This window comes from Entelurus aequoreus, linkage group LG08 (assembly GCF_033978785.1).
Source record: "Entelurus aequoreus isolate RoL-2023_Sb linkage group LG08, RoL_Eaeq_v1.1, whole genome shotgun sequence".
NCBI classification, from domain to species: domain Eukaryota; kingdom Metazoa; phylum Chordata; class Actinopteri; order Syngnathiformes; family Syngnathidae; genus Entelurus; species Entelurus aequoreus.
Genome location: NC_084738.1, coordinates 20367787 through 20380262, shown reverse-complemented (window position 1 = coordinate 20380262; position 12476 = coordinate 20367787). Strand labels below are relative to the sequence as shown.

Sequence of the window (12476 nt, the reverse complement as noted above, 5' to 3'; positions counted from 1 at the left end):
GTGCTCTGTTACTGATAAGAATATGGGGACAGTTTTCCCCCCTAGACTTCCGGTGGCTCTCGTTGCTCGCATAATTAGTACTTGTGTTGCAAAGCAAAAGGGTTTGGGTTCAATTCCATGTCGGAGTTGAATTTGTAGTAAGGTTTTTAAATGTATGTTTTAATGATGTTATAATTGTTTAATATGTTAAACTTCAGCATATCAAACGTAGACTGTAACAAAATCATGCTGATTCTTAAAAGTTTTAGATAGTATGGCGTGATAGTTCTACCTCGATGAAAGTTTTTGTTATTCTGGAAATTTATTGAGTTGCTCAAGGTAATATTTATATTGTGCAGCCTTTCAAAGCTCCTCTTGGACAACCAATTTTTGACCTCGGTATTTGTCAAATCGTAGTTACGGCCCTGCTTCTGAGTCCAGGGTCTTATTCCCTGAGTTTGTAAACAACAAAAACATTTAAATGAATTTGTGATCATGAAAAAATATATAAATCTAATCACTAATGTAGACCATGTACTGATACTATACGTGCTATCCTTACTGTCAATATTTGTATCAATCCAACTACCTTTGTTTACTTTCAAGAGCTCTAACTTAGCGGTTAGCTTAGCTTATTGAATCCTCGTACAGTGTGTAGTGTAGTATGTTTATCTAATCTTTGTCCGCCAGTAATTAGGTTACTTGTAAGAAACTTAGTTTATTTGTCACCATGGATTGCTGACATAGAAGCGGCTTTCACTCTGGATGCTTTAGCACAGTGGTTCTCAACCTTTTTTCAGTGATGTACCCCCTGTGAAATTGTTTTTAATTCAAGTACCCCCTAATCAGAGCAAAGCATTTTTGGTTGAAAAAAAGAGATAAAGAAGCAAAATACAGCACTATGTCATCAGTTTCTGATTTATTAAATTGTATAACAGTGCAAAATATTGCTCATTTGTTGTGGTATTTTTCTTGAACTATTTGGAAAAAAAGATATAAAAATAACTAAAAACTTGTTGAAAAATAAACAAGTGATTCAATTATAAATAAAGATTTCTACACATAGAAATAATCATCAACTGAAAGTGCCCTCTTTGGGGATTGTAATAGAGATCCATCTGGATTCATGAACTTAATTCTAAACATTTCTTCACAAAAAAGCAATCTTTAACATCAATATTTATGGAACATGTCCACAAAGAATCTAGCTGTCAACAAATAATATTGCATTTTTGCATTTCTTTTCACAGACATTTTTTAAAAATCTCACATACCCCTTGGCATACCTTCAAGTACCCCCAGGGGTACGCGTACCCCCATTTGAGAACCACTGCTCTAGCAGGCTCGCGAGGGTGCTACGGTGTGTTGACGCAGTCAGGAAACTATTAGAATGCGTCATTAACATGTATTAGTACGATATGATAATGTATTAAAAGCTCTATAACTGGCCAAATGTATATTGTCTATATCGTGCAACCCTACTTTCTTTCATATAGAACAGGGGTTCTTAACCTTTTTGACCTTGGGGCCTAACGTTTCCACTACACAGGGGCCCAGGGCCCACTCAAATGTTGACACAGTATTAGTAATCATATTATAGATTTTAATTGTATTCAATAATTATACAACTCTAAACCTAACTTAGGAGTTTAACAGAATAATGATTGTCAAATGACATGAAAGCATTTGTAAATCACCAAAATTATCATCAAGGTTTAGTTTAGGCTGATTATAAAAATAAGTAAATATACTGCAAAAGAAGGGACTAATAAAAACTTTTTTTTTACATACAATTACAGTGCTAAAATAAATGAATCTAACACAATTAATAATAAATAATGCTATACATGTTTCTTAAATAAAATGTGAAAATTTAGGTGCAAATGAAAATACTGCTTCGCCACTTTAGTCATCATTTTTGGGTTTAGACTTCTCTATGATTTTAGATCCAGACTTCTGTTATTTTGATATTGGCATTACTGCCACATGTGGTGGAAAAGTGTATTACAACTAGAAGTGTGGGAAATAATAAATTTTTAGATGCGTCGCAATTCTGACATGGACGATTCTAAAATCGATTAGTAAACATCAATAATCGATTATTTATTTATTGTAAATAAAGTAATGCAGACGGTTCTGACTGCAGAGAGCCAACTCACCGAGAGATCCGACCAGCTCTTTTATTATAGGGCATTTAGTTCCAGTTATGCAGACATGTTCATTAATTTAATACACATGGGAACTAATTTAACTGTTTTTTATTACAAATGCACTGTTTTTAAACTTGCAAGTAATAAACATTTATTTAGTGAAACGAAAAGAAATTTAAAACTGCATCAATATACATAAATTAAAGATGCATCAATAATCGATATTTAATTTAATCGTAGCTCCTGGATCGTAATCAAACCGTGAGGTGCCCAAAGATTCCCAATAGGGCTGGGCGATATGGCCTTTTATTAATATCTCAATATTTTTAGGCCATGTCACGATACATGATATATATCTCGATATTTTGCCTTAGCCTTGATGCATATAATCACACCCGTATGATGATTCTATGTGTCTACATTAAAACATTCTTGTTCATACTGCATTAATATATGCTCATTTTAAACTTTCACGCAGAGAGGGAAATCACAACCAAGTCAATTTAGCAAAACTGTATTTATTAAGCAGTGGCACAAACATTCATGTAATTTAAAAACAGAAAGTGCAAGATTGTCAGAGACATTTTAAAACAAGCTATTAGTGCACTTTTGTGCATGATGTCACTAAGATGACTTATCAAAACAACACTAAAATAAAGAGCACTTTTTGTACAGAACGCCACTACAATAGTTTAAAACAAATAAAGTGCCCTTTTGTGCATGATGTCACAAGGTATTTCAATAACTGTCAAAGAAAAATTAGCTGCATAATAGGAAATCAAATAGTGTACGTCCTTCGCGACTGCGGAGTGCGGATGTTATCTCCTTCTGTTGTTGCCCAATTTTTTTCATACGGTGTTGATGTGGAAATGGAAGACGACAGGCTCAATTGGGTCAGTGCTGCTTGCTTGGGCATTTTGTTGGTGTGGCAACGGCCAGAGATGTTGACATGCGGAGTTTCAAGCACTCCTTATTCTCTAGCGGGTGACTTTTCAAATTATGCTACAAATTAGTAGTGCTGTTACTTTTTGTAGCAACGCTTTTGCCGCATACTTTACATATTAAGGTTGTCTGTTCAACATCTTCCCACTATAAGCCAAACCACTGCCATACGATGGACTCCATGCTGTTTTTCTTGGGAATTAATTATTCCTCCAGATTGGCACCTTCTTTCTGTCGTATTACCACACGCACTGCACCCCTAGCACAACCTGCCACTGTTAACTTTACCCATGCCGCTAACTCTCTGCTCCGCGAGGGCGTATGACATTGCACGCGTGACAAGTATGTGCCGTATGTACAAGGTGCGCTTGTTTTATCTCTCTGTGCGAAGGAGAGACAAGAAAGAGTGAGAAGAGCCTGTAGTGTAATGCCCGCAGCTAAAAGCAACTGCGTGAGAACGTATACTCAAATACTCACGATATAGTCATTTTCTACATCGCACAGAGACAAACCCGCGATATATCGAGTATATTAGATACATCGCCCAGCCCTAATTCCCACCTACAATTACAACGGAGTACCGTTATGGCCCATACGGACCTTTGCTGACTAACAGATATAACAATGGATATCCAACAACTTTTTGCATCTTAACGCTAAGAAAAGGTAATTGTTGACTATCGGGGCTGTTAGACACCGCCACTTATTTAATAATACCACCATAACATTTGACAATACAATTGTACAAAACGACTCGGTTAAGAATCTCGGTATTATCTTTGACCCAACTCTCTCGTTTGAGTCACACATTAAGAGTGTTACTAAAACAGCCTTCTTTCATCTCCGTAATATTGCTAAAATTCATCCCATTTTGTCAACCACTAACGGTTCATGCGTTCGTTACGTCTTGTCTTATTTTCGGGTCTTCCTATGTCTAGCATTAAAAGATTACAGTTGGTACAAAGTGCGGCTGCTAGATTTTTGACAAAAACAAGAAAGTTTGATCATATTACACCTATACTGGCTCACCTGCACTGGCTTCATGTGCACTTAAGATGCAACTTTAAGGTTGTATTACTTGCGTATAAAATACTAAACAGTCTAGCTCCATCTTATCTTGCTGATTGTATTATACCCTACGTTCCATCCAGAAACTAACGTTCCAAAAATGTTGGCTTATTAGTGATTCCCAGAGACAAAAAAAAAGTCTGCGGGCTATAGAATGTTTTAAATTCGCAATCAAGTACTCTGGGATGCCCTACCGATAACAGTTAGAGATGCTACCTCAGTGGAAGCACTTGAGTCCAAATTTAAAACTCATTTATACACCTTAACCTTTAAAACAGACCCATTTTTAAACCAGTTGATCTGCCCTCTCTCTTTTCTGCTTTGACCCCCTCTCCTACGTAGAGAGGTTTTTAGGTGGCCACGGATCAGTTTCCACAGAGGACGCGCTAGCTGTTCCAAGTTGGGACTCGGTGTGGACCACTCCTCTGTGCATCAATTGGTGACGTGTCTGCGCTGCTGGCTTGTCTACATACAAGAGATCCCCTGCTGGCCTCACTATGGTCTGGACTCTCACGTTATTAACCATATCCACTCGGCATCCATTGCACCGGTCACCTGGAGAGGGGTCCCCACATCTGCAGTTCCTTCCAAGGTTTCACATTGTTCCCATTGGGTTGAGTTCTATCTTGCCCTGATGTGGGATCAAAGCCGAGGATGTCGTTGTGGTTTATGCAGCCCTTTGAGGCATTTGTGATTAAGGGCTCTATAAATAACTTGGATTTTTTGGTTGCTCTTTAGGGGGCGCTTGCAGTCCAACTATGGGCCCTGGCCCTATGGTTAAGAAACAATAGTATAAAAGATCTTTGACCAACATAGTCCTTCATGGTCTTAGATTATGACTTTATTCATGACTACTGCTTGGTAAACTAGGGTTTTTAAGATACAACAGAGCCTTGCAATGACAAACACAATAAAAGTAAATAAAGTACAAAAGACATGGCCCCCGGAGCAATTTATATTAATAATGCTGCTCAAAAGTTGCACAAAATTAAAAACAATTCAAAAAATTTTCAGGACTTACATTTTGGGATGCCACTGACAAGGATGTTACCAGTGATGATAGCCATAGAACTTGACATATGACAAAAGTGCTGCCTGGGTCAATGGCCTGGCTGATCAGCACAACTTGGCATAGTCAGCTGTGTTTTTGTGTTATTATAAAGAGTTTGGCACACAGAAAATATGTTTTAAAAATACTATGCACTAAGTCTGTAGGATTACGTTAATGTTTAACATTGTACAACACCATTTAACAGGCAATTTGTTTCTTACAGGGAAATTGGGAAATTAAATAAATAGGATGTTGACATGCTTTTTGAAAAAGGAACATATAGGTTCCAACGAGTAAAAAACATGAACAGAATAAAACCCACCCTCGTCCTTCAGTGTAGGAAAACTTTGCAACTTTTAACTTGACTGGCTCAAGCTGTAGGTTGACAGCCGGTGTTCCACAGGGAAGACAAGCTATTTTCCAAAATGTTGAGGAAGGGAAAGTGTGCAGTTAGTTTTCCAGGGCCAGATGGAATTGGAATATTACCATTTGTGATTAATCAACAAATGGAACATAATGTGATTTGGAAATATCCTATCCAGACAGTTTGTGCAGTGTGTCCAATAGAGCAGTGTTTTTCAACCACTGTGCCGCGGCACACTAGTGTACCGTGAGATATTGTCTGGTGTGTTGTGGGAGATTGTCATTTCATCTAATTGGGGTAAAAATATTTTTTGCAAACCAGTAATTAAAATCCGCAAATAATGTGCCGTTGTTGAGTGTCTGTGCTGTCTAGAGCGCGGCAGAGTAACCGTGTAATACTCTTCCATATCAGTAGGTGGCAGCAGGTAGCTAATTGCTTTGTGGATGTCGGGAACATGGTTTGTCATGATCACAATATGCAGGCGACAGCGCGAGGCAGCGTGCAGGTCAAAAGGTATCTAATACTTAAACCAAAAATAAACAAGAGGCAAGTGGCGCTAAGAAAAGGCATTGAAGCTTAAGGATGGCTATGCAAAACGCAACTAAAACTGAACTGGCTGCAAAGTAAACAAAAACCAAATGCTGGATGACAGCAAAAACTTACAGCGTGTGTAGGAGCAAACGGCATCCACAAAGTACATCCGTACAGGACATGACAATAAACAACAAAATAGGAGTGCAACACAGGAACTAAAACACTACACACAGGAAAACACCAAAAAACTCCAAATAAGTCACGGCATGATGTGACAGGTCGTGACAGCACACCTACTTTGAGACGAGCTATAGTGATGCATGGTTGGTTATGGTTTGAATTTATATCCAGCAATTGCGAGAACGACTTTTTACAGGCTTCGTACACCTTTTCCATGGCCAAAGTTAAGCACTTTTTAAGGACTTTCAACATCAATTTTCCAGTACCCTTCAAAAGGCGGAAAACCAGTGTGAATCAATCCATAGCCTTGTTGTTTGAGGTCACCAAATGCTGTCTGTAGGAAAAATACGGAAAACCTGCTAAAACCTAAACCTAACATTGAACCAGCAGTTATCATTAACTGAATGGGGCATAGAAAATGATGCAGTGTTTCTGTAGACTATTCAATGTCATTGGTGTTTGCAAACGTCGTTTACTTGTTTATTTGTATCATCATCATTCATGTATACATCATTCCTTACAAGAAATAACATTAATTTTTATTGTTTACTTGTTTGTATCATAATTCATGCATACATCAAAATCAGAAATACTTTAATAATCCCAGAGGGGAAATTAAGATTTTCAGCACAATCCCATTCAAGAGCAGACAAACATTACAGGGAGACAGAACAGGATCGCTGACGGGTCTGCCAACTTCCAGCGACGCCTTACAAAAAAGGTGAGAAAGCAGGAAAGAAAAAAACCCTCATAGCCATAGGACACAGACATTTGTGTAAGAGGGAAACATCATAGAACACAAAATCATTAAAGACATTAGAAGAGCAGAGCTGATGCAACCAGCCTCTTCTACACACAGCCACAGAAGTAAAACAAAAAAATAACATATACACTGTGGTGGCCTCTGCGGTGTTCCACGCCAACGTCTGCTGGGGTGGGGGGAGCATGGCCAGAGACAGGAGCAGACCCAACAAAGCAACCAAGAGAGCCGACTGCATCTTCGGCCGCCAACCAACTCTCGGCCGGTGTCCAGTCCGCCTGGATGAGCGAGGATACGTCCAAGGAGACGGAGGTGTCCGATACTTGTTTATTCAGCAAAGACACTGTGAAGCTTGTCCGTCCCGGTGCCAGCTCCGCAACCCTGTCTCCTTATCCTCATTTCCTCCAGTCTCTCCAAACGGACTCTGGTGTGCAAGAGACCCAGCAGCTGGTCTCCATGGCCAAAAGGCATATCCAGAAGTTCACAAAAAACAACCGCAGAAGTCATGAAAGTGCCACCCCTTGATGTTCATTAAAACGACAACCTCCGGCATGATGGACTGATGCACCACTGTCCTCTCGGGGGCGTATATACGGCTCTGGCATGACAACAACCTAATGTAAGGGCTCGTGCAAAGCCAACAGATCAAGCGTGTAGCTTACATTTTTAAAGGAAACTTATTTTATTTGTTTCCATTTTATAATTAGCCTATTGAGTCAGACTGCCGAAAAATATGATGAACATTTCCAAGCATTTTTCAAACCTTGAAAACACATTAAAATCCAAGCATTTTCAAGGTTTTTAAGCCCCCGTACGAACCCTGTTTTTACTGTCAATATCGGCTGCTGAGTCTCGTTTTTTTAATGTTTTCTGCTAGTGATGTGCCTCGGGATTTTTTCAATGAAAAAAAATGTACCTTGGCTCAAAAAAGGTTGAAAAACACTGCAATAGAGGATGATTGTTTTGCACAGTTTTGACCCAATTAATCAGCAAAAGCAGATTGACAGCTAAGGTCAATAATGCCCCTAGGCTGGAGACTAATGAATGAACAAACCTTTGCACTTGCAGTATTGAGTTAGTGTTAATGTTACACAGCATGGCGGGAGGTACTCACCTGGTTGAGGTCTTCGTCGTTGAGCAGGTGCGACTCCCGGGGCTTAAAACAGTTCTGGCACTTGCTCTTGTTGAAAATGTTGGCTTGGAACTTGCGACAGGGGTTCTCTTTGAATGACATGTTGCTTAAAGAATGATGAAAAGTCCTATGTTTGTAGGCTGCTAGAACTTTGTAGAGCTCCGAGTTGACGTGCTCTTTTAAGTCATGGTCATTTTGTATGCGAACTTTTTCTCTCGCTTAAAAGTTGATGACTAGCGCAGGCAGGTGTGCGCAATTTTCCTGGTAGTTAATTGCTCAAAGAGGCGTCGACATGCCGCTGGTGACACTGCGGTCCTCAAGCTCGCTGCTAAGGGTCGCGTCTGCCTCCATCGCGGGGGGAACGACGCCAACTTACCGAGGGAGTCCTTTTCGTCCTTCTCCGGTTCCTATCTTATCGAGCGGTCGCGCATTCGTACGGCGTCGCGTCAGGGTCGGACATTATCCAACTTTTAAAAAAATATATGAAAAAAATACGCCACCACTGACCGACGCAGCTGTCACACAGTTGACTGCATCCGCGCTGCGTAGCTTGAGTTGGATGTTTTCGTCAAAATGCTGCCTTTGGTCAGACATCCAGTCCGCACAGGGAATGGGAGGAGCTAAGTTTGACTGGCGGTGACATCCTCCAATCAGAAGCAGCGCTGTGTGGACCACCGAGGGGAGATATGTGATTGGCCAATAGGAAAACGCTAAAGTACCCCCTCCCTTACTCGCGATAGGTGGGCTTTAAAGAGGGAGTGATAACAAAATCACGTTTATTTACCACATCGTTAGAAATGTTAGAAAAAAAAACAAATTTTAAAGCCGCTGTAATTCCATCTGAGCAATAGTTTGAAAAAATAAATGCCATTAGAAAAAAAAAATATATTTATATATACATATAAACACACACATATACAGTATATATATATATATATATATATATATATATATATATATATATATATATATATATATATATATATATACACATACACACACACACTTTTACAGTCGTGGTCAAAAGTTTACATACACTTGTAAAGAACATAATTTCATGGCTGTCCTGAGTTTCCAATAATTTCTACAACTCTTATTTTTTTGTGATAGAGTAATTGGAGCACATACTTGTTGGTCACAAAAACATTCATGAAGTTTGGTTCTTTTATGAATTTATTATGGGTCTACTGAAAATGTGACCAAATCTGCTGGGTCAAAAATATACATACAGCAATGTTAATATTTGGTTACATGTCCCTTGGCAAGTTTCACTGCAATAAGGTACTTTTGGTAGCCATCCACAAGCTTCTGGTTGAATTTTCGACCACTCTTCTTGACAAAATTGGTGCAGTTCAGCTAAATGTGTTGGTTTTCTGACATGGACTTGTTTCTTCAGCATTGTCCACACATTTAAATCGGGACTTTGGGAAGGTCATTCTAAAACCTTAATTCTAGCCTGATTTAGCCATTCCTTTACCACTTTTGACATGTGTTTGGGGTCATTGTCCTGTTGGAACACCCAACTGCGCTCAAGACCCAACCTCCGGGCTGATTATTTTAGGTTGTCCTGAAGAATTTGGACGTAATCCTCCTTTTTCATTGTCCCATTTACTCTCTGTAAAGCACCAGTTCCATTGGCAGCAAAACTGGCCCAGAGCATAATACTACCACCACCATGATTGACGGTAGGAATGGTGGTCCTGGGATTAAAGGCCTCACTTTTTCTCCTCCAAACATATTGCTGGGTATTGTGGCCAAACAGCTCCATTTTTGTTTCATCTGACATCACATAAACGAAGATAAGACCTTCTGGAGGAAAGTTCTGTGGTCACAACTGTATATATATATTTAGATATATACACACAGACAAAATGTATATATTTAAAAAAATAGCTGTTTAATTTACAAAGTTCTTCACAGACTTTCCCTACTAAACTAATGGTTCTCAAATATTTTCTGCCATACCCTCTCCTTAATTAAAATTTTGTTAAGAAGCTGACAATATGTATTAATGTATCTGTCAAGCTAATTGCTCCAATCTAATTCTAAGGCTATTAAATATCTTCATTACTTAACGCAGGGGTCGGCAACCCAAAATGTTGAAAGAGCCATATTGGACCAAAAATACAAAAAACTAATCTGTCTGGAGCCGCAAAAAATGAAAAGCCGTATATAAGTCTAATAATGAAGGCAACACATGACGTAAGTCTATATTAGCTATAATAGCCTACTATCAAAATGACTATGTGTCGCAGGCTGAAGCAAATCTTCGTTGACAAAATGTTGAAATTTAATATTTATTGTAAACATTTATACAACTTTAAAAACCATTAGTAAATCAGAGGCTACTTAGAAGGTGAGATAGCTCCTGGAAATTACTGTCTTTTAATGGCCAAAGGTATAGATATTGTCTGGAACAACATGGCACACACACAACTATCTGAAATGCAGCCAATATTACATACAGATAATGTGTCATGAGACATGCAAAACTAAATGATATACAAAGAGGATACAACTAAAGGAAATTAAATTAGCTCAAATATACCTACAAACGAGGCATAATGATGCAGTATGTACATACATACAGCTAGCCTAAATATGCCCGATTAGCACTCCAACAAGTCAATAACATCAACAAAGCGCACCTTTGTGCATTCACTCACAGCATAAAACTTTTGGTGGACAAAATGAGACAAAGAAGGAGTGGAAGATTTTACATGTAAACAAACTGTTGTGTCACAGTCCACACTATGGTGATTTCAAGAACCACCGAAATTAGTAGGACAACACGATGTTCACCAAGTACTCATATTAAACATATTAAACAGTGGGCATTCTAACAATTGGGAAGGTGTGTGTCATGTTTGTTCTCAAACAAAAACCATACTAAAAAAAAAATATATTTTTCCCCATCTTTAATCCTTTTTCAAAAATGCTCCAGGGAGCCACTAGGGCGGCGCTAAAGAGCCGCATGCTACTCGAGAGCCGCGAGTTGACTGGTCAGCCTGTTGATTAATTCAAGCACTGCTGTCACCTAGGGGGAGTCTTGTGTATTGTTCAAGCATGACTAAATACAGGCACTCTCCCTGCCTCTCACACCCCTAAGTAATTTCTATGTCAAACTTTACTAATATTTATGTTTTCATTTATTTTACCTGACTAAAATACCGTCTTCCACTTTGCTACTGCAACATCTTCCCGACTTGCTACTCTCTATTATTATCAATTGCTTCTTTTATCCAAATTCATTGAAATATAATCTCCCTCTTTCTTACTTTCATATTCTTTTTCTATTATGATCATTTCAATGTCGGACTCCAAAGACATGCACCTGGGGATAGGTTGATTGGCAACACTAAATTGGCCCTAGTGTGTGAATGTGAGTGTGAATGTTGTCTATCTGTGTTGGCCCTGTGATGAGGTCTCGACTTGTCCAGGGTGTACCCCGCCTTCCGCCCGATTGTAGCTGAGATAGGCTCCAGCGCCCCCCGCGACCCCGAAGGGAATAAGCGGTAGAAAATGAATGGATGGATGGATGTTGGACTATTCTTTTTCTTACATTTTTTGGTTTGTGTGTGTTTTATTTGAAGTGGAGAGATAATGATCCACTGTAAAAATTGGAGAAATAAAATCAAGAGCATTGTCATTTTTATCAATGTTGATGCTCAAAGCATAAATGCTATTGTTTGCATTTGTTCAGCTTAATCTCTTTATTGCTTTAGCTGACCCTTTGTTTTGGAGACCGCGGTGCAAATCTTTTCAAGTCCGCAATAACAGGACACAGGAGATGCAGGAAAGATGACAAGCGTGTCAAAACACACTTTTTCAAATGTTGGCGGTATCATTACAGTACAGGTTGCTGAAAAATACTCAAAAACATGTGACTTCATACAAGGGAGGAGAAACCCAAGCAATGTACCAAATGTGAAATGTGTATGTAGAAGATCCTCCAAATTTGGCTGGATGATATAGAACAGGGGTGTCAAGCTCATTTTAAATGGGGGGCCACATGGAGAAAAATCTACTCCCAAGTGGGCCGGACTGGTAAAATCACGGCACGATAACTTAGAAATAGAGACAACTTCAGATTGTTTGAAAAAAATTAATGTTGTTGTTTTTTACACTTACATGTTGCGGTTAATATTATTCTATCTTTATTTGTCGTTATTTATACTTTCAGAATAAATTATTTGATAATGTTCATCAGTCAACTCATTGGTGTTAATTTTCAATCTATCAAGATAAAAAAATATCAAACTCAAATTACAGGAAGTTATTTATGTCGTTTGCTAATTTTCCTCGACTGGTACACT

General features: G+C 38.8%; 1 protein-coding gene across 9 annotated transcripts in view; it reads right to left on the bottom strand.

Annotated features, from left to right (window-relative positions):
- The window catches only part of si:ch73-103b11.2 (myosin phosphatase Rho-interacting protein), a 59220-nt gene extending 50474 nt beyond the window's left edge, over positions 1-8746 (bottom strand). For 7 of the 9 annotated variants that reach the window (XM_062055874.1, XM_062055873.1, XM_062055876.1 and 4 more), the window contains exon 1: positions 8143-8744. In XM_062055874.1, coding sequence (XP_061911858.1) covers positions 8143-8262 — 120 coding nt within the window. In that variant the 5' untranslated portion in view covers positions 8263-8744. Of the gene's footprint in view, positions 1-8142 lie in introns of all 9 variants that reach the window. The other 2 variants (XM_062055880.1, XM_062055882.1) reach the window with 1 other exon arrangement.
- Positions 8747-12476: the final 3730 nt, after the last annotated feature.